Source organism: Phyllobates terribilis, unplaced genomic scaffold (genome assembly GCF_046119375.1).
Source record: "Phyllobates terribilis strain yellow unplaced genomic scaffold, ASM4611937v1 Scaffold_1__5_contigs__length_1240528914, whole genome shotgun sequence".
NCBI lineage: Eukaryota > Metazoa > Chordata > Amphibia > Anura > Dendrobatidae > Phyllobates > Phyllobates terribilis.
Window position 1 is genome coordinate 621,234,071 of NW_027362761.1, and position 24,809 is coordinate 621,258,879.

The 24,809-nt window shown below is 42.1% G+C and overlaps 1 protein-coding gene across 4 annotated transcripts in view; it reads right to left on the reverse strand.

The window, feature by feature from the left end:
- NPR2 (natriuretic peptide receptor 2) overlaps positions 1-10,996 on the reverse strand; it is a 567,493-nt gene extending 556,497 nt beyond the window's left edge. For 2 of the 4 annotated variants that reach the window (XM_073684396.1, XM_073684388.1), the window contains exon 1: positions 9,675-10,996. In XM_073684396.1, the coding sequence (XP_073540497.1) occupies positions 9,675-10,413 (739 nt within the window). In that variant the 5' untranslated portion in view covers positions 10,414-10,996. The remainder of the gene's footprint in view (positions 1-9,674) is intronic. The other 2 variants (XM_073684406.1, XM_073684415.1) reach the window with 2 other exon arrangements.
- Between the last annotated feature and the right edge of the window lie 13,813 nt (positions 10,997-24,809).

Sequence of the window (24,809 nt, forward strand, 5' to 3'; positions counted from 1 at the left end):
TCTTCCGCTTACCACCCACAGTCCAATGGTCAAGTGGAGCGGATCAATCAGAACCTGACCAGTTACCTCCGGCACTTCGTTAATGCCCATCATTCTGACTGGGTGGATCTCCTACCTTGGGCCGAGTTCTCCTATAACAATCACGAGAGCGAATCCTCCTCCAAATCCCCGTTTTTTGTAGTCTTCGGTCAGCATCCTCGGATTCCTTTTCCTGTCTCCACCTCTGTGGACAACCCGGCTGCGGAATCTCTCGTTAGCAAATTTTCCTCCATTTGGGAGAGTACCCGATCCGCACTCCTTCAGTCGTCCGAACGGATGAAAAGACACGCTGACAAAAAACGCCTGGATCCTCCACAATTTCGTCCTGGAGATAAAGTCTGGCTCTCATCTAAAGATACCTTCTTACAAGTTAGGGCCTCGGTTCATCGGTCCTCTGGAGGTCATCAGTCGGATCAACCCGGTGGCTTATAAATTAAAACTCCCGGCCAACTTACGGATCCCTAACTCCTTCCATGTATCTCTCCTCAAACCTGTGGTACTTAACTCTTTTTCCAAGTCTACAGGTACGCCTCCTGCTCCGGTTTCTGCTGAGGACGAGTTTGAGGTAGAGAACATTCTTGCCACCAAAAGGGTAAGAGGAAAGACCTTTTTTCTAGTAGATTGGAGGGGGTTTGGTCCTGAGGAGAGAACGTGGGAGCCCCGGGAGAACATCCATGCCCCTCTTATCCTAGCTAAATTTCTGTCTGGCCTAAAAAAGGGGGGGCCTAAAGGGGGGGGGTACTGTAGCGCCGGCGTCCCTGCCCTCTGCTAGGCAGGGACGCTGTTCCCCTCACCTCTCTGCTCCGTGCCCGGCGTCCTCCTCCCGCTCTGCTGGCAGCGCGCGCTCCTTCCCGGCCACTGTGCTTAGGGCGCGCGCGCGCGCGCTCTCCCTACCTCTTAAAGGGGCCGCGCGCGCCGTCCTAAGGAGTCCCCGGCTAATGGCCGGAGGACTTCACCATATATAAGGCACCTCCTCCAAAATGGAGGTGCCCGAGCAATGTTGTTGCACTGTTCACTACTCTGCTTCAGCCCTCAGGTCCCGTTGCCAGTTACCTGCCAGATTCCTGCCTGATTATCTGCTACCTGCCTGCTAGTCTGAGGTCCGACGGTCTGCCTTACTACTCCTGTCAGTCTGTCTAAGGACCAGCCTGCCCGCTCACCTGGGAGCGCACATCAGCCACCTGCCTGCTTGCCTGAGGTCCGACGGTCTGTCTTCCAACTCCTGTCAGTCTGTCTATGGACCAGCTTGCCCGCTCACCTGGGAGCACACACCTGCTACCTGCCTGCTAGTCTACCTGGAGGCTCCGCCGTCACGTGCTGTGACCATCTGCCTGTCCAGTGACTCCTGCTCGCTCACCTGGGAGCGCTCATCTGCTGCCTGTCTGCTAGCCTACCTGGAGGCTCTGCCATCACGTGCTGTGACCACCCGCCTGTCCAGAGACTTCTGCCCGCTCACCTGGGAGCGCTCATCTGCCGCCTGTCTGTTGGTCTTCCTGGAGGCTCCGCCGTCACATGCTGTGACCACCCGTTCATCCAGAGACTCTCGCCTGCTCACCTGGGAGCTCACGTCTATCATCAGCCGCCATAGGTCGTACCAACCCTTTACCTAGAGACTGCCCCGGTCACTTGCCGTGACCATCTGCCCGTTCATCCAGAGACTGCCCCGGTCACTTGCCGTGACCATCTGCCCGTTCATTCAGAGACTGCCCCGGTCACTTGCCGTGACCATCAGCCCGTTCATCCAGAGACTGCCCCGGTCACTTGCCGTGACCTCCAGCCCGTTCACTCAGAGACTGTCCCGGTCACCTGCTGTGACCTCCTGCCCGTCTTCCCTGGTCGCCACCCGCTCCCTTACAAGGACTGCCCCCTTGTATAGTAGCTCAGAGGTTCCGCCTCCCAGACCCGTTACAGCAGGGACATCACTTCATCTGACCAACACATCTAGCAGGGACCTCACTTGTCCTGACCAACACATCTAGCGGGGTCCTCACTTGTCCTGACCAACACATCTAGCGGGGACCTCACTTCTCCTGACCAACACATCTAGCAGGGACCTCTCTTCTCCTGACCAACACATCTAGCGGGGACCTCACTTCTCCTGACCAACACATCTAGCAGGGACCTCACTTCTCCTGACCAACACATCTAGCAGGGACCTCACTTCTCCTGACCAACACATCTAGAGGGGACCTCACTTCTCCTGACCAACACATCTAGCGGGGACATCACTTCTCCTGACCAACACATCTAGCGGGGACATCACTTCTCCTGACCAAAACATCTAGCGGGGACCTCACTTCTCCTGACCAACACATCTAGTGGGGACATCACTTCTCCTGAGCAACACATCTAGCAGGGACCTCGCTTCTCCTGACCAACACATCTAGATGGGACATCACTTCTTCTGACCAACACATCTAGCGGGGACCTCACTTCTGCTGACCAACACATCTAGTGGGGACCTCACTTCTCCTGACCAACACATCTAGCGGGGACCTCACTTCATCTGACCAACACATCTAGCAGGGACCTCGCTTCTCCTGACCAACACATCTAGCAGGGACCTCGCTTCTCCTGACCAACACATCTAGCAGGGACCTCGCTTCTCCTGACCAACACATCTAGCAGGGACCTCGCTTCTCCTGACCAACACATCTAGAGGGGACCTCACTTCTCCTGACCAACACATCTAGCAGGGACCTCACTTCTCCTGACCAACACATCTAGAGGGGACCTCACTTCTCCTGACCAACACATCTAGCGGGGACATCACTTCTCCTGACCAACACATCTAGCGGGGACCTCACTTCATCTGACCAACACATCTAGCGAGGACCTCACTTCTCCTGACCAACACATCTAGCGGGGACATCACTTCTCCTGAGCAACACATCTAGCAGGGACCTCGCTTCTCCTGACCAACACATCTAGCAGGGACCTCGCTTCTCCTGACCAACACATCTAGCGGGGACATCACTTCTTCTGACCAACACATCTAGCGGGGACCTCACTTCTCCTGACCAACACATCTAGCGGGGACCTCACTTCATCTGACCAACACATCTAGCAGGGACCTCACTTCTCCTGACCAACACATCTAGCAGGGACCTCGCTTCTCCTGACCAACACATCTAGCAGGGACCTCGCTTCTCCTGACCAACACATCTAGCAGGGACCTCGCTTCTCCTGACCAACACATCTAGCAGGGACCTCACTTCTCCTGACCAACACATCTAGCAGGGACCTCGCTTCTCCTGACCAACACATCTAGCAGGGACGTCACTTGTCCTGACCAACACATCTAGCAGGGACCTCACTTCTCCTGACCAACACATCTAGCAGGGACCTCACTTCTCCTGACCAACACATCTAGCAGGGACCTCACTTCTCCTGACCAACACATCTAGCGGGGACTTCACTTCTCCTGACCAACACATCTAGCGGGGACCTCACTTCTCCTGACTAACACTTCTAGCAGGGACTTCACTTCTCCTGACCAACACATCTAGCGGGGACCTCACTTGTCCTGACCAACACATCTAGCAGGGACCTCACTTCTTCTGACCAAAACATCTAGCAAGGAGATCACTTTTCCTGAACAAAACCTCTAGCAGGAACCTCACTTCTCGTGAAAAAAACATCTAGCAGGGACCTCACTTCTCGTGAAAAAACATCTAGCAGGGAGCTCACTTCTGATGAGAACATCTACTGAAGACATCACTGTTAACAAGAGCATCTACTGAGGACCTCACTTCTCCTGACAAGAACATTAACGAGGACATCACTTCTCCTGACGAGAACATCTAACGAGGACATCACTTCTCCTGACGAGAACATCTAAAGAGGACATCACTTCTCCTGACGAGAACATCTAATGAGGACATCACTTCTCCTGACGAGAACATCTAATGAGGACATCACTTCTCCTGACGAGAACATCTACTAGGGACATTACTGCCGACAACAAAAAAATCTACTGAGGTCCTCACTTTCCTGACCAGAACATCGAATAAGGACATCACTTCTCTTAACCAGAACATCTACTGAGGACGTCACTTCTTCTGACGAGAACGTTTACAGAGGACATCACTGCTGACAATAAGAACATCTTCTGAACTGATTTAAGACCAAATCAGTTAAACTAGACACTATATAAACATTGATGCCGCCCCAACTACACGAAGCCTCCATAATCCCTTAGCAGAAAGTAATGAATTTATGTTCAAGTTATTGTCCTGCTATTATCTGTACAATATCCATCATTACTCGTTCTACCAGTACTAAATGTATTGCACTATGCTCTACCATTCTCCATGTGTAGTACATATACAGCTGGTGAAATAAGTATTGAACCCGTCACCAATTTTCTAATAAATACTAACATATTTTTAAAGGTGCTATTGACATGAAATTCTCACCAAATGTCGGTAACAACCCATTCAATCCACACAGGCAGAGAAATCACCATAGATGTCCATAAATTAAATTATATGTAATAATGAGAAATGACACAGGGAAAAAATATTGAACACATGAAGAAAGAGGAGCAAAAAGCCCTGTAAAGTCCTGACATCAGCTGCAATCAGTAATTAGAAAGCAATTCTGCCACTTGGTGACAAATAATATCAGATGGTTCACCTGATGGCCGATAAAGGGGTGTCTCATTACCAAGGTGCCACACAAGAAATATCTCATGATTTGTAACACCATTGAGCTGTCTCAAGACCTTCACAGCCTTATTGTTGCAAAACATACTGATGGCATTGGTTACTTAAGAATTTCTAAACTACTGATGGTAGTGAGCACTGCTGGGGCCATAATCCGGAAGTGGAAAGAACATAATTTCACCATAAATCAGCCACAACCAGGTGCTCCCCGCAAGATTTCAGACAGAAGAGTGAAAAGAATTATCAGAAGAGTTGTCCAAGAGCCAAGGACCGCCTGTGGAGAGCTACAGAATGACCTGGAATCAGCAGGGACAATTGTTTCTCAGAAAACTGTAAGTAATGCATTCAACCTCCTCGGCCTGTATGCACGCTCACCACATAACCTCCATGACCTGTCTGCACTCCCCACACAACCTCCACGGCCTATATGCACGCTCACCGCGCAACCTCCATGGCCTATCTGCACGCTCACCACATAACCTCCATTGCCTGTCTGCACGCTCACCACATAACCTCCACAGCCTATATGCACGCTCACCGCGCAACCTCCATGGCCTGTCTGCACGCTCACCACATAACCTCCATGGCCTGTCTGCACGCTCACCACATAACCTCCATGGCCTGTATGCACGCTCACCACGCAACCTCCACGGCCTATATGCACGCTCACCGCGCAACCTCCACGGCCTGTCTGCACGCTCACCACATAACCTCCATGGCCTGTCTGCACGCTCACCACATAACCTCCATGGCCTGTCTGCACGCTTACCACATAACCTCCATGGCCTGTCTGCACGCTCACCACATAACCTCCATGGCCTGTCTGCACGCTTACCACATAACCTCCATGGCCTGTCTGCACGCTCACCACATAACCTCCATGGCCTGTCTGCACGCTCACCACATAACCTCCATGGCCTGTCTGCACGCTCACCACATAACCTCCATGGCCTGTCTGCACGCTCACCACATAACCTCCATGGCCTGTCTGCACGCTCACCACATAACCTCCATGGCCTGTCTGCACGCTCACCACATAACCTCCATGGCCTGTCTGCACGCTCACCACATAACCTCCATGGCCTGTCTGCACGCTCACCACATAACCTCCATGGCCTGTCTGCACGCTCACCACATAACCTCCATGGCCTGTCTGCACGCTCACCACATAACCTCCATGGCCTGTCTGCACGCTCACCACATAACCTCCATGGCCTGTCTGCACGCTCACCACATAACCTCCATGGCCTGTCTGCACGCTCACCACATAACCTCCATGGCCTGTCTGCACGCTTACCACATAACCTCCATGGCCTGTCTGCACGCTCACCACATAACCTCCATGGCCTGTCTGCACGCTCACCACATAACCTCCATGGCCTGTCTGCACGCTCACCACATAACCTCCATGGCCTGTCTGCACGCTCACCACATAACCTCCATGGCCTGTCTGCACGCTCACCACATAACCTCCATGGCCTGTCTGCACGCTCACCACATAACCTCCATGGCCTGTCTGCACGCTCACCACATAACCTCCATGGCCTGTCTGCACGCTCACCACATAACCTCCATGGCCTGTCTGCACGCTCACCACATAACCTCCAGGGCCTGTATGCACGCTCACCGCGCAACCTCCAGGGCCTGTATGCACGCTCACCGCGCAACCTCCAGGGCCTGTATGCACGCTTACCACGCAACCTTCATGGCCTGTATGCACGCTCACCACTCAACCTCCACGGCCTGTATGCACGCTCACCACGCAAGAATCCATTGCTGAACAAAAAGCATGTTCAAGGGTGTTTGCTCAACAACATTTAGACAAGCCTATGAAATACTGGGAGAATATAGTCTGGTCAGATGAGACCAACATTGAAATCATTCGATGATATAATACACACCATGCTTGGAAGCCAAAGGGCACTGCACATCACCCCAAAAACACCATACCAACAGTGAAGTGTGGAGGTGGGAACATCATGGTTTGGGGCTGTTTTTCAGCATACAGCACTGGCAAACTTCATATCTTTGAAGGAAGGATGAATGTATAAATAAAATAAATAAATGTACGAGACATTCTTGATAAAAATCTGCTGAAATCTACCAGGGTGATGAAGATTAAACGAGGGTGAACATGTCAGCAAGACAATGATCCCAAACACACGGCCGAGGAAACTCTCAATTGGTGTCAAGGGAAGAAAATAAAGCTGCTACAATGGCCGAGCTGATCACTTTAGCTGGATCCAATACAAAGTGGATATGAACCCAGGACCCCAGCACTGCAAAGCAACATTGCTACCCACTGAGACACCAAACATGCTGCCCTATATATAGTACTGTCCTACCTACTGAGTCCCCATGCTGCTCTAACTGTACTTTACCACCCACTAAGTGTACCTCATGTTCTGACTTGCACTATCTGTACCATGTGTACTATACTGTTCTACCTGTACTAAACAGGCTCTCTACTGGTATGACATGTCCAGTACTACTCTCCACCCAAGATCAATGTTCTGCATTGCATGGATACTACTGTACTAGAGGAGCTGACACACTCTTTACCTGTAGTACATGTCCTGTACAACATTCTACCTATACAAGTACTCCACCTGTACTTTGTGCTGTACCTCATTCTGTTCTGCCATCTGTACTACTATCTACCTGTAGCACGTGTTCTGCACCACTTTCAACATATAGTAAATTTACCGTACTGCTCTCTACAGGTACTATATGTTCTGAACAACATTCTACCTATACTACATGTACTCTACCTGTACTTTGTACTGTACCGGCATCTACCTCATTCTGTCCTGCCATCTGTACTACTATCTACCTGTAGGACATGTTCTGCACCAATTTCTTCATATAGTAAATTTACCGTACTGCTCTCTACAGGCACTATATGTTCTGAACAACATTCTACCTATACTACATGTACTCTACCTGTATTTTGTACTGTACCGGCCTCTACCTCATTCTGTTCTGCCATCTGTACTACTCTCTACCTGTAGGACATGTTCTGCACCAATTTCTTCATATAGTAAATTTACCGTACTGCTCTCTACAGGCACTATATGTTCTGAACAACATTCTACCTATACTACATGTACTCTACCTGTATTTTGTACTGTACCGGCCTCTACCTCATTCTGTCCTGCCATCTGTACTACTATCTACCTGTAGCACATGTTCTGCAACATTTTCTACATATACTAAACGTACCGTACTGCTTTCTAAACACACTATGTTCTGTATTACCGTCTGCCTTTACTATATGTACTACACCATCCTAAGTTACATGTTTGTATTGTTCTCTACCTGAACGACATGTACTATACTGCTCTCAACTTGTAGTATATGTACTGTACTGCTGTTTGTTATTTGTACTATATTATTCTCCATCTGAACTGCATGTATTGTTTCTCTCTACCTGTACTACATGTACTATACCTGTACTACGTGCACAGTACTTTGTGTACTGTACAACCCTATACCTCTATTAAAGGTAATGTTCCACTCTTTAATTGTATAACATGTTCTGCACTATATCCCACCTATACTACATGTACTGTGACACCTTCTATCCATATTAACTGACCACAGGAGCTTACACTCTATAGATACAGGAGGAGGAGGAGTCCTGACCACATGAGCTTACACTCTATAGATACAGGAGGAGGAGGAGTCCTGACCACAGGAGCTTACACTCTATAGATACAGGAGGAGGAGGAGTCCTGACCACAGGAGCTTACACTCTATAGATACAGGAGGAGGAGGAGGAGTCCTGACCACAGGAGCTTACACTCTATAGATACAGGAGGAGGAGGAGTCCTGACCACAGGAGCTTACACTCTATAGATACAGGAGGAGGAGGAGTCCTGACCACAGGAGCTTACACTCTATAGATAGAGGAGGAGGAGGAGTCCTGACCACATGAGCTTACACTCTATAGATACAGGAGGAGGAGTCCTGACCACAGGAGCTTACACTCTATAGATACAGGAGGAGGAGGAGTCCTGACCACAGGAGCTTACACTCTATAGATAGAGGAGGAGGAGGAGTCCTGACCACAGGAGCTTACACTCTATAGATAGAGGAGGAGGAGGAGTCCTGACCACAGGAGCTTACACTCTATAGATAGAGGAGGAGGAGGAGTCCTGACCACAGGAGCTTACACTCTATAGATACAGGAGGAGGAGGAGTCCTGACCACAGGAGCTTACACTCTATAGATAGAGGAGGAGGAGGAGTCCTGACCACAGGAGCTTACACTCTATAGATACAGGAGGAGGAGGAGTCCTGACCACAGGAGCTTACACTCTATATATACAGGAGGGGGAGGAGTCCTGACCACAGGAGCTTACACTCTATAGATACAGGACGTGGAGTCCTGACCACAGGAGCTTACACTCTATAGACACAGGAGGAGGAGGAGTCCTGACCACAGGAGCTTACACTCTATAGACACAGGAGGAGGATGAGTCCTGACCACAGGAGCTTACACTCTATATATACAGGAGGAGGAGGAGTCCTGACCACAGGAGCTTACACTCTATAGATACAGGAGGAGGAGGAGGAGTCCTGACCACAGGAGCTTACACTCTATAGATACAGGAGGAGGAGGAGGAGTCCTGACCACAGGAGCTTACACTCTATAGATACAGTAGGAGGAGGAGTCCTGACCACAGGAGCTTACACTCTATAGATACAGGAGGAGGAGTCGTGACCACAGGAGCTTACACTCTATAGATACAGGATGTGGAGTCCTGACCACAGGAGCTTACACTCTATAGATACAGGAGGAGGAGTCCTGACCCCAGGAGCTTACACTATGAGAAGTAGCATGACCTGCCACCATTGACCATGCATTGCTTCCAGTATAACGACACACATTTCCATCATCACTACTAATAATCCTTTCAACTCTGAGCCATATGAGGAGACCAGATGTTCCTGAGAGAGGACTTACCGCGACCATTATTCTGAATAAACTGTATGACACTGGTCACGTCATCGTCTTCTGGGTACATCTGGAATCGCACTGTTAGATTGTTAAACTCCTTGTCCAAAGCCAAGAAGACCCCCTCGATGATGAAGTAATGTGGCCGGTCATCCTTCTTTACATCATGGTAAACAAGGGCGGCTCGGGAGCTCCAGTTAAAATGGTCGTGAAGATGGGAGACGAACTCTCCGAGCTTGTTTGCGGTCGGCCCAGTCCTCACCGTTGTGTTGTAGTAATTATCATCTGATTTAAATCCATAGGCCAAAGCCCCAGAAGTTATCAGGGGGAGGCGCCAGTGAGCTGCAAAGCGGGCAACAGAGGCGGCCGGGTACACGCATCCTGGACCAAACAGCACATCTGGGTTGTGGTAGAGCTTCAGGTCAACAGCCTTCAGAGGAGCCACATATTCCGAGCAGGCCCCGTCCAGTTCAGAGTTGGCAAACACGGTTTTGATGTTGTAGCCGGGCAGCAGCTGAAGTTCATTCTGTGCTTGTTCCACTGCCATGCGCAGCGCAGGAGACACTCGGGGCCATGACCAGGCATAACGCAGGTTGCTCTCCGGTAGAACCACAGCCAACGTCAAGGTGCGGTTCTTCGAGGGGTTCTGATATGTAGACCGTGTACAAAAGGTGAGGAAAATACAGAAGAGAAGGGTAGCCAGAGTGGCCAGTCTCAGTGCAGGGTGGTACTCCAACATGGGCATCATAGGATTAAGTAACCAAGTCGTCTCTTTGGCCGGGGAACACACGTCTCACAGTCACGTATGTACATGGGCCATAACCTTCACACTCAAAGGGTAAAGTCAGCCCGGGCTTCCCCTGGCCAGACAGGACTACAGAACACAGCTATCCCACCAGAGCATAAGACAACTCTCCTCCTACTCCACAACCCCCCAATCCCTCACCTCTCATCCAGATGTCATACCACAAGCTCTAGGAGAGACGTCAATGGAGAGGGGCACGACTCCCCCTGCAGGAACTCAGCAGGTACAACAGCTGGGAGCTGCGCCCTGTAACCTTATCTGCAGCTTCGTAACAGCCTAAAAACAGATCTCTAATCTCTATATGTTGTTACTGGAATCTGGAGGAGTGTGCTCATCCGCTCCATGGAGAGGGCAGGACGTCGGGCCCTATAGACTGTGTAGGTGCAGGGCCAGGTCTCCGGTGACACCCAGCTCTGCCATCATCCATGTGTTGCCATCTGTCACTGGAAAGATCCCAGCTATGTGCATCCTCCTATTAGACGGGCCTTGAAAAGCTTTTGCTGGATGGCTTCCGAAATATTTACAGACAGACAACGCTCGATCCTACAAATGTGAGAAAGGAGCTGACGTCAAGAGAAGACGAGACGATGGCAGATCACGGCTCGGACCCGTAACGTCCTATCACAAAGACTGTGGGTGAGGAACAGAATAGGGTGGCAGAAGACGGCCGGGGGGCTAAGGGCCATGACCACATCCTAAACCATGGAAGGAGCGTTAGGTACGACTGAGAGGCTTCTTCCATCCTGTCCGGACGCTACACTTATTCCCTCCATTATCCAGATAGCAGGTGACGGCATCATGTTCACATCGAATAGAAGAGGACGATCTCCTGGAGCAAGTCATAATGGCAGAAGTGGATCCTGCCTAGTCTGTGCAGAGCCGGACTAAGATAATGAGATCTACACCCACTGATGAGGAAGGCAGGTGTATGACCGAGGACGGCAATCGTGACATCACTACCCACAGCAGATCACTGACCGTGGCTGTCATATCTGCACGGACCTCTATATATATATATATATATATACATAGTGACATCACTACACAGATCACTGACCACAGCTGTCATATCTGTACTGACCTCTATATATATATATATATATACACATAGTGACATCACTGCACAGATCACTGATCACAGCTGTCATATCTGTACTGACCTCTATATATATATATATATATATATACACATAGTGACATCACTACACAGATCACTGATCACAGCTGTCATATCTGTACTGACCTCTATATATATATATATACACATAGTGACATAACTGCACAGATCACTGATCACAGCTGTCATATCTGTACTGACCTCTATATATATATATATATATATATATATATATATATATATATATATATATATATATATATATATATATATATATATATATACACATAGTGACATCACTGCACAGATCACTGATCACAGCTGTCATATCTGTACTGACCTCTATATATATATATATATATATATATATATATATATATATATATACACATGGTGACATCACTGCACAGATCACTGATCACAGCTGTCATATCTGTACTGACCTCTATATATATATATATATATATATATATATATATATATACACATAGTGACATCACTACACAGATCACTGATCACAGCTGTCATATCTGTACTGACCTCTATATATATATATATATATACACATGGTGACATCACTACACAGATCACTGATCACAGCTGTCATATCTGTACTGACCTCTATATATACACCGGTGTATCTCACTAAATTAGAATATCATCAAAAAGTTAATTTACAGTATTTCAGTTCTTCAAAACAAAACGTGAATCTCCTATGTTATATAGAGTCATTACACACAGAGGGATCTATTATATAGAGTCATTACACACAGAGGGATCTATTATATAGTCATTACACACAGAGGGATCTATTATATAGAGTCATTACACACAGAGGGATCTATTATATAGAGCCATTACACACAGAGGGATCTATTATATAGAGCCATTACACACAGAGGGATCTATTATATAGTCATTACACACAGAGGGTTCTATTATATAGTCATTACACACAGAGGGATCTATTATATAGAGTCATTACACACAGAGGGATCTATTATATAGAGCCATTACACACAGAGGGATCTATTATATAGTCATTACACACAGAGGGATCTATTATATAGAGTCATTAGACACAGAGCGATCTATTATATAGTCATTACACACAGAGGGATCTATTATATAGAGCCATTACACACAGAGGGATCTATTATATAGTCATTACACACAGAGGGTTCTATTATATAGTCATTACACACAGAGGGATCTATTATATAGAGTCATTACACACAGAGGGATCTATTATATAGAGCCATTACACACAGAGCGATCTATTATATAGAGTCATTACACACAGAGGGATCTATTATATAGAGCCATTACACACAGAGGGATCTATTATATAGTCATTACACACAGAGGGATCTATTATATAGAGCCATTACACACAGAGGGATCTATTATATAGAGCCATTACACACAGAGGGATCTATTATATAGAGTCATTACACGCAGAGTGATCTATTATATAGAGTCATTACACGCAGAGTGATCTATTATATAGTCATTACACGCAGAGCGATCTATTATATAGAGTCATTACACGCAGAGCGATCTATTATATACAGTCATTACACACAGAGGGATCTATTATATAGAGTCATTACACACAGAGGGATCTATTATATAGAGTCATTACACGCAGAGGTATCTATTATATAGAGTTATTACACGCAGAGAGATCTATTATATAGAGTCATTACACACAGAGGGATCTATTACATAGAGTCAATACACGCAGAGGGATTATATAGAGTCATTACACGCAGAGGGATCTATTATATAGTCATTACACAGAGTGATCTATTATATAGAGTCATTACACACCGAGTGATCTATTATACAGAGTCATTACACACAGAGGGATCTATTATACAGAGTCATTACACACAGAGGGATCTATTATATAGAGTCATTACACGCAGAGGGATCTATTATATAGAGTCATTACACACAGAGGGATCTATTATATAGAGTCATTACACACAGAGGGATCTATTATATAGAGTCATTACACAGAGTGATCTATTATATAGTCATTACACACCGAGTGATCTATTATATAGAGTCATTACACACAGGGATCTATTATATAGAGTCATTACACACAGAGGGATCTATTTTATAGAGTCATTACACACAGAGCGATCTATTATATAGAGTCATTACACACAGAGGGATCTATTATATAGAGTCATTACACACAGAGGGATCTATTATATAGAGTCATTACACACAGAGCGATCCATTATATAGAGTCATTACACACAGAGGGATCTATTATATAGAGTCATTACACACAGAGGGAACTATTATATATAGTCATTACACACAGAGTGATCGATTATATATAGTCATTACACACAGAGGGATCTATTATATAGTCATTACACGCAGAGGGATCTATTATATAGAGTCATTACACGCAGAGGGATCTATTATATAGAGTCATTACACACAGAGTGATCTATTATAGAGTCATTACACACAGAGGGAACTATTATAGAGTCATTACACACAGAGGGATCTATTATATAGAGTCATTACACACAGAGGGATCTATTATATAGAGTCATTACACGCAGAGGGATCTATTATATAGAGTCATTACACGCAGAGGGATCTATTATATAGAGTCAATACACACAGAGGGATCTATTATATAGAGTCATTACACACAGAGGGATCTATTATATAGAGTCATTACACAGAGTGATCTATTATATAGAGTCATTACACACAGAGTGATCTATTATATAGAGTCATTACACACAGAGTGATCTATTATATAGAGTCATTACACACAGAGTGATCTATTATATAGAGTCATTACACGCAGAGGGATCTATTATGTAGAGTCATTACACGCAGAGGGATCTATTATATAGTCATTACACACAGAGGGATCTATTATATAGAGTCATTACACACAGAGGGATCAATTATATAGAGTCATTACACACAGAGGGATCTATTATATAGAGTCATTACACACAGAGGGATCTATTATATAGAGTCATTACAGAGTGATCTATTATATAGAGTCATTACACACAGAGGGATCTATTATATAGAGTCATTACACACAGAGGGATCAATTATATAGAGTCATTACACGCAGAGGGAACTATTATATAGAGTCATTACACGCAGAGGGATCTATTATATAGAGTCATTACACGCAGAGGGATCTATTATATAGAGTCATTACACGCAGAGGGATCTATTATATAGAGTCATTACACGCAGAGGGATCTATTATATAGCGTCATTACACACAAAGGGATCTATTATATAGAGTCATTACACGCAGAGCGATCTATTATATAGAGTCATTACACGCAGAGGGATCTATTATATAGAGTCATTACACGCAGAGGGATCTATTATATAGACTCATTACACGCAGAGTGATCTATTATATAGAGTCATTACACACAGAGTGATTATATAGAGTCATTACACAGAGTGATCTATTATATAGAGTCATTACACGCAGAGGGATCTATTATGTAGAGTCATTACACGCAGAGGGATCTATTATATAGTCATTACACACAGAGTGATCTATTATATAGAGTCATTACACACAGAGTGATCTATTATATAGAGTCATTACACACAGAGTGATCTATTATCTAGAGTCATTACACACAGAGGGATCTATTATATAGAGTCATTACACACAGAGGGATCTATTATATAGAGTCATTACACACAGAGGGATCTATTATATAGAGTCATTACACGCAGAGGGAACTATTATATAGAGTCATTACACGCAGAGGGATCTATTATATAGAGTCATTACACGCAGAGGGATCTATTATATAGAGTCATTACACGCAGAGGGATCTATTATATAGAATCATTACACGCAGAGGGATCTATTATATAGCGTCATTACACACAGAGGGATCTATTATATAGAGTCACTACACGCAGAGCGATCTATTCTATAGAGTCAATACACACAGTGTGATCTATTATATAGAGTCATTACACACAGAGGGATCTATTATATAATCATTACACACAGAGTGATCTATTATATAGTCATTACATACAGAGTGATCTATTATATAGAGTCATTACACGCACAGCGATCTATTATATAGAGTCATTACACGCAGAGGGATCTATTATATAGAGTCATTACACACAGAGGGAACTATTATACAGTCATTACATACAGAGGTATCTATTATATAGAGTCATTACACGCAGAGCGATCTATTATATAGAGTCATTACACGCAGAGGGATCTATTATATAGAGTCATTACACGCAGAGGGATTATATAGACTCATTACACGCAGAGTGATCTATTATATAGAGTCATTACACACAGAGGGATCTATTATATAGAGTAATTACACACAGAGGGATCTATTCTATAGAGTCATTACACGCAGAGGGATCTATTATATAGAGTCATTACACACAGAGGGAACTATTATACAGTCATTACATACAGAGGTATCTATTATATAGAGTCATTACACGCAGAGCGATCTATTATATAGAGTCATTACACGCAGAGGGATCTATTATATAGAGTCATTACACGCAGAGGGATTATATAGACTCATTACACGCAGAGTGATCTATTATATAGAGTCATTACACACAGAGGGATCTATTATATAGAGTAATTACACACAGAGGGATCTATTCTATAGAGTCATTACACGCAGAGCGATCTATTCTATAGAGTCATTACACACAGAGGGATCTATTACATAGAGTCATTACACAGAGTGATCTATTATATAAAGTCATTACACACAGAGGGATCTATTATATAGAGTCATTACACACAGAGGGATCTATTATAGAGTCATTACACGCAGAGGGATCTATTATATAGACTCATTACACACAGAGTGATCTATTATATAGAGTCATTACACGCAGAGGGATCTATTATATAGAGTCATTACACGCAGAGGGATCTATTATATAGAGTCATTACACAAAGAGCGATCTATTATATAGTCATTACAGACAGAGGGATCTATTATATAGAGTCATTACACACAGAGGGATCTATTATATAGAGTCATTACACGCAGAGGGATCTATTATATAGAGTCATTACACGCAGAGGGATCTATTCTAGAGTCATTACACACAGAGCGATCTATTCTATAGAGTCATTACACACAGAGTGATCTATTATATAGAGTCATTACACACAGAGGGATGTATTATACAGAGTCATTACACACAGAGTGATCAATTTTATAGTCATTACACACAGAGTGATCTATTATATAGAGTCATTACACACAGAGGGATCTATTATATAGAGTCATTACACACAGAGCGATCTATTATATAGAGTCATTAAAGACAGAGGGATCTATTATATAGAGTCATTACACACAGAGGGAACTATTATATAATCATTACACACAGAGTGATCTATTATATAGTCATTACACACAGAGGGATCTATTATATAGAGTCATTACACACAGAGGGATCTATTATATAGAGTCATTACACGCAGAGGGATCTATTATATAGAGTCATTACACACAGAGGGAACTATTATACAGTCATTACACACAGAGGGATCTATTATATAGAGTCATTACACACAGAGGGATCTATTATATAGAGTCATTACACAAAGAGCGATCTATTATATAGTCATTACAGACAGAGGGATCTATTATATAGAGTCATTACACACAGAGGGATCTATTATATAGAGTCATTACACACAGAGGGATCTATTATATAGTCATTACACGCAGAGGGATCTATTATATAGAGTCATTACAAGCAGAGGGATCTATTATATAGAGTCATTACACACAGAGGGATCTATTATATAGAGTCATTACACACAGAGGGATCTATTATATAGAGTCATTACACGCAGAGGGATCTATTATATAGAGTCATTACACGCAGAGTGACCTATTATATAGAGTCATTACACGCAGAGTGATCTATTATATAGAGTAATTACTCACAGAGGGATGTATTATATAGAGTCATTACACGCAGAGGGATCTATTATATAGAGTCATTACACGCAGAGTGACCTATTATATAGAGTAATTACTCACAGAGGGATGTATTATATAGAGTCATTACACGCAGAGTGATTATTATATAGAGTCATTACACAGAGGGATCTATTATATAGAGTCATTACACACAGAGGGATCTATTATATAGAGTCATTACACACAGAGTGATCTATTATATAGAGTCATTACACACAGAGGGATCTATTATATAGAGTCATTACACACAGAGGGATCTATTATATAGAGTCATTACACACAGAGGGATCTATTATATAGAGTCATTACAGAGTGATCTATTATATAGAGTCATTACACACAGAGTGATCTATTATATAGAGTCATTACACACAGAGGGATCTATTATATAGAGTCATTACACACAGAGGGATCTATTATATAGAGTCATTACACACAGAGGGATCAATTATATAGAGTCATTACACGCAGAGGGAACTATTATATAGAGTCATTACACGCAGAGGGATGTATTATATAGAGTCATTACACGCAGAGGGATCTATTATATAGAGTCATTACACGCAGAGGGATCTATTATATAGAGTCATTACACGCAGAGGGATCTATTATATAGAGTCATTACACGCAGAGGGATCTATTATATAGCGTCATTACACACAAAGGGATCTATTATATAGAGTCATTACACGCAGAGCGATCTATTATATAGAGTCATTACACGCAGAGGGATCTATTATATAGAGTCATTACACGCAGAGGGATCTATTATATAGACTCATTACACGCAGAGTGATCTATTATATAGAGTCATTACACACAGAGTGATCTATTATATAGAGTCATTACACACAGAGTGATCTATTATATAGAGTCATTACACGCAGAGGGATCTATTATGTAGAGTCATTACACGCAGAGGGATCTATTATATAGTCATTACACAGAGTGATCTATTATATAGAGTCATTACACACAGAGTGATCTATTATCTAGTCATTACACACAGAGGGATCTATTATATAGAGTCATTACACACAGAGGGATCTATTATATAGAGTCATTACACACAGAGGGATCTATTATATAGAGTCATTACACGCAGAGGGAACTATTATATAGAGTCATTACACGCAGAGGGATCTATTATATAGAGTCATTACACGCAGAGGGATCTATTATATAGAGTAATTACACGCAGAGGGATCTATTATATAGAATCATTACACGCAGAGGGATCTATTATATAGCGTCATTACACACAGAGGGATCTATTATATAGAGTCATTACACACAGAGGGATCTATTATATAGAGTCATTACACACAGAGTGATCTATTATATAGAGTCATTACACACAGAGGGATCTATTATATAGAGTCATTACACACAGAGGGAACTATTATACAGTCATTACATACAGAGTGATCTATTATATAGAGTCACATTACACACAGAGGGATCTATTATATAGAGTCATTACACGCAGAGGGATCTATTATATAGAGTCATTACACACAGAGGGAACTATTATACAGTCATTACACGCAGAGTGATCTATTATATAGAGTCATGACACGCAGAGCGATCTATTATATAGAGTCATTACACGCAGAGGGATCTATTATATAGAGTCATTACACGCAGAGGGATTATATAGACTCATTACACGCAGAGTGATCTATTATATAGAGTCATTACACACAGAGGGATCTATTATATAGAGTAATTACACGCAGAGCGATCTATTATATAGAGTCATTACACGCAGAGAGATCTATTCTATAGAGTCAATACACACAGTGTGATCTATTATATAGAGTCATTACACACAGAGGGATCTATTATATAAAGTCATTACATACAGAGTGATCTATTATATAGAGTCACATTACACACAGAGGGATCTATTATATAGAGTCATTACACGCAGAGGGATCTATTATATAGAGTCATTACACACAGAGGGAACTATTATACAGTCATTACATACAGAGGTATCTATTATATAGAGTCATTACACGCAGAGCGATCTATTATATAGAGTCATTACACGCAGAGGGATCTATTATATAGAGTCATTACACGCAGAGGGATTATATAGACTCATTACACGCAGAGTGATCTATTATATAGAGTCATTACACACAGAGGGATCTATTATATAGAGTAATTACACACAGAGGGATCTATTCTATAGAGTCATTACACGCAGAGCGATCTATTCTATAGAGTCATTACACACAGAGGGATCTATTACATAGAGTCATTACACAGAGTGATCTATTATATAAAGTCATTACACACAGAGGGATCTATTATATAGAGTCATTACACACAGAGGGATCTATTATATAGAGTCATTACACGCAGAGGGATCTATTATATAGACTCATTACACACAGAGGGATTATATAGACTCATTACACGCAGAGTGATCTATTATATAGAGTCATTACACACAGAGGGATCTATTCTAGAGTCATTACACACAGAGCGATCTATTCTATAGAGTCATTACACAGAGTGATCTATTATATAGAGTCATTACACACAGAGGGATCTATTATACAGAGTCATTACACACAGAGTGATCAATTATATAGTCATTACACACAGAGTGATCTATTATATAGAGTCATTACACACAGAGGGATCTATTATATAGAGTCATTACACACAGAGCGATCTATTATATAGAGTCATTAAAGACAGAGGGATCTATTATATAGAGTCATTACACACAGAGGGATCTATTATATAGTCATTACACACAGAGTGATCTATTATATAGAGTCATTACACACAGAGGGATCTATTATATAGAGTCATTACACACAGAGGGATCTATTATATAGAGTCATTACACGCAGAGGGATCTATTATATAGAGTCATTACACACAGAGGGAACTATTATACAGTCATTACACACAGAGGGATCTATTATATAGAGTCATTACACACAGAGGGATCTATTATATAGAGTCATTACACAAAGAGCGATCTATTATATAGTCATTACAGACAGAGGGATCTATTATATAGAGTCATTACACACAGAGGGATCTATTATATAGAGTCATTACACACAGAGGGATCTATTATATAGTCATTACACGCAGAGGGATCTATTATATAGAGTCATTACACGCAGAGGGATCTATTATATAGAGTCATTACACACAGAGGGATCTATTATATAGTCATTACACACAGAGGGATCTATTATATAGAGTCATTACACAGAGTGATCTATTATACAGAGTCATTACACACAGAGCGATCTATTATATAGAGTCGTTACACACAGAGCGATCTATTATATAGAGTCGTTACACACAGAGGGATCTATTATATAGAGTCATTACACGCAGAGGGATCTATTATATAGCGTCATTACACACAGAGGGATCTATTATATTGTCACTACACGCAGAGAGATCTATTCTATAGAGTCAATACACACAGTGTGATCTATTATATAGAGTCATTACACACAGAGGGAACTATTATACAGTCATTACATACAGAGTGATCTATTATATAGAGTCACATTACACACAGAGGGATCTATTATATAGAGTCATTACACGCAGAGGGATCTATTATATAGAGTCATTACACACAGAGGGAACTATTATACAGTCATTACATACAGAGGTATCTATTATATAGAGTCATTACACGCAGAGCGATCTATTATATAGAGTCATTACACGCAGAGGGATCTATTATATAGAGTCATTACACGCAGAGGGATTATATAGACTCATTACACGCAGAGTGATCTATTATATAGAGTCATTACACACAGAGGGATCTATTATATAGAGTAATTACACACAGAGGGATCTATTCTATAGAGTCATTACACGCAGAGCGATCTATTCTATAGAGTCATTACACACAGAGGGATCTATTACATAGAGTCATTACACAGAGTGATCTATTATATAAAGTCATTACACACAGAGGGATCTATTATATAGAGTCATTACACACAGAGGGATCTATTATATAGAGTCATCACACACAGAGGGATCTATTATATAGAGTCATTACACACAGAGGGATCTATTATATAGAGTCATTACACGCAGAGGGATCTATTATATAGACTCATTACACACAGAGTGATCTATTATATAGAGTCATTACACGCAGAGGGATCTATTCTAGAGTCATTACACACAGAGCGATCTATTCTATAGAGTCATTACACAGAGTGATCTATTATATAGAGTCATTACACACAGAGGGATCTATTATACAGAGTCATTACACACAGAGTGATCAATTATATAGTCATTACACACAGAGTGATCTATTATATAGAGTCATTACACACAGAGGGATCTATTATATAGAGTCATTACACACAGAGCGATCTATTATATAGAGTCATTAAAGACAGAGGGATCTATTATATAGAGTCATTACACACAGAGGGATCTATTATATAGTCATTACACACAGAGTGATCTATTATATAGAGTCATTACACACAGAGGGATCTATTATATAGAGTCATTACACACAGAGGGATCTATTATATAGAGTCATTACACGCAGAGGGATCTATTATATAGAGTCATTACACACAGAGCGATCTATTATATAGTCATTACAGACAGAGGGATCTATTATATAGAGTCATTACACACAGAGGGATCTATTATATAGAGTCATTACACACAGAGGGATCTATTATATAGTCATTACACGCAGAGGGATCTATTATATAGAGTCATTACACGCAGAGGGATCTATTATATAGAGTCATTACACACAGAGGGATCTATTATATAGAGTCATTACACACAGAGGGATCTATTATATAGAGTCATTACACAGAGTGATCTATTATATAGAGTCATTACACAGAGAGCGATCTATTATATAGAGTCGTTACACACAGAGCGATCTATTATATAGAGTCGTTACACACAGAGGGATCTATTATATAGAGTCATTACACACAGAGGGATCTATTATATAGAGTCATTACATGCAGAGGGATCTATTATATAGAGTCATTACACGGAGAGTGACCTATTATATCGAGTCATTACATACAGAGGGATCTATTATATAGAGTCATTACACGCAGAGCAAACTATTATATAGAGTAATTACACACAGAGGGATGTATTATATAGAGTCATTACACGCAGAGTGATCTATTATATAGAGTCATTACACAGAGGGATCTATTATATAGAGTCATTACACACAGAGGGATCTATTATATAGAGTCATTACACACAGAGTGATCTATTATATAGAGTCATTACACACAGAGGGATCTATTATATAGAGTCATTACACACAGAGGGATCTATTATATAGTCATTACACGCAGAGGGATCTATTATATAGACTCATTACACACAGAGGGATCTATTATATAGAGTCACTACACGCAGAGCGATCTATTCTATAGAGTCATTACACACAGTGTGATCTATTATATAGAGTCATTACACACAGAGGGAACTATTATACAGTCATTACATACAGAGTGATCTATTATATAGAGTCACATTACACACAGAGGGATCTATTATATAGAGTCATTACACGCAGAGGGATCTATTATATAGAGTCATTACACACAGAGTGATCTATTATATAGAGTCATTACACACAGAGGGAACTATTATACAGTCATTACACACAGAGTGATCTATTATATAGAGTCACATTACACACAGAGGGATCTATTATATAGAGTCATTACACGCAGAGGGATCTATTATATAGAGTCATTACACACAGAGGGAACTATTATACAGTCATTACATACAGAGGGATCTATTATATAGAGTCATTACACACAGAGTGATCTATTATATAGAGTCATTACACACAGAGGGATCTATTATATAGAGTCATTACACACAGAGCGATCTATTATATAGTCATTACAGACAGAGGGATCTATTATATAGAGTCATTACACACAGAGGGATCTATTATATAGAGCCATTACACACAAATGGATCTATTATATAGTCATTACACGCAGAGGGATCTATTATATAGAGTCATTACACACAGAGGGATCTATTATATAGAGTCATTACACACAGAGGGATCTATTATATAGAGTCATTACATGCAGAGTGATCTATTATAGAGTCATTACATACAGAGGGATCTATTATATAGAGTCATTACACACAGAGGGATCTATTATATAGAGTCATTACACACAGAGGGATCTATTATATAGAGTCAATACACACAGAGGGATCTATTATATAGAGTCATTACACACAGAGGGATCTATTATATATAGTCATTACACACAGAGCGATCTATTATATAGAGTCATTACACACAGAGGGATCTATTATATAGTCATTACACGCAGAGGGATCTATTATATAGTCATTACACACAAAGGGATCTATTATATAGAGTCATTACACACAGAGGGATCTATTATATAGAGTCATTACACACAGAGGGATCTATTATATAGAGTCATTACACACAGAGGGATCTATTATATAGAGTCATTACTGTCAGGAATGGCACCGGCAGAATTACACAGTATCCCACCGCTGCCACCAATTTGTCAGGGAATCCTACCCACACACAGTCAGGAACGGCAGCGGGCAGATCACGCAATATCTCACCGTGCTGTCACGCTGTCCGTATTTCGTCCGGAGTCGCGAGCACGCGATCCAGACTACTCTCTACGGAGGTATCGGTAAGCGACCAGTGAGCGTATGGCGCAACACCCTGGGTTCCACAGACTGGAATCCGTGTTTAACGCCCTCCGTATGGTCACTGTCCGCTTCACGATAGCCCAATTATTAATACTCTCTGCCACCACCATCCAGATTTGCAATATAATACAGGCCTGGCCGGACGCCTGCGTTTTGGTAGCTAATATGGCTTCGGGGAAGGGAACGATTACAGGACAAAAGAAACAGAACTATTAAATTTTATATTTAGTCCAAAAGGGAGGCAGTGTTTAGGAAAAATATATACAAGGATGTTAGAAAGGGGACATTAAAATACATAGGCAGTTACATAAAATAAACAAGAAGAAGACAACTTACACTATACGATCGTGGAGACGATTCAATATAGGTGGAGGAGGGGTTCTCCAGATGAAATATGCTGTTATTGAACGTGACCCGTTGCTTATAATTCTTATTCCCCATGGCAATGAGTGAGT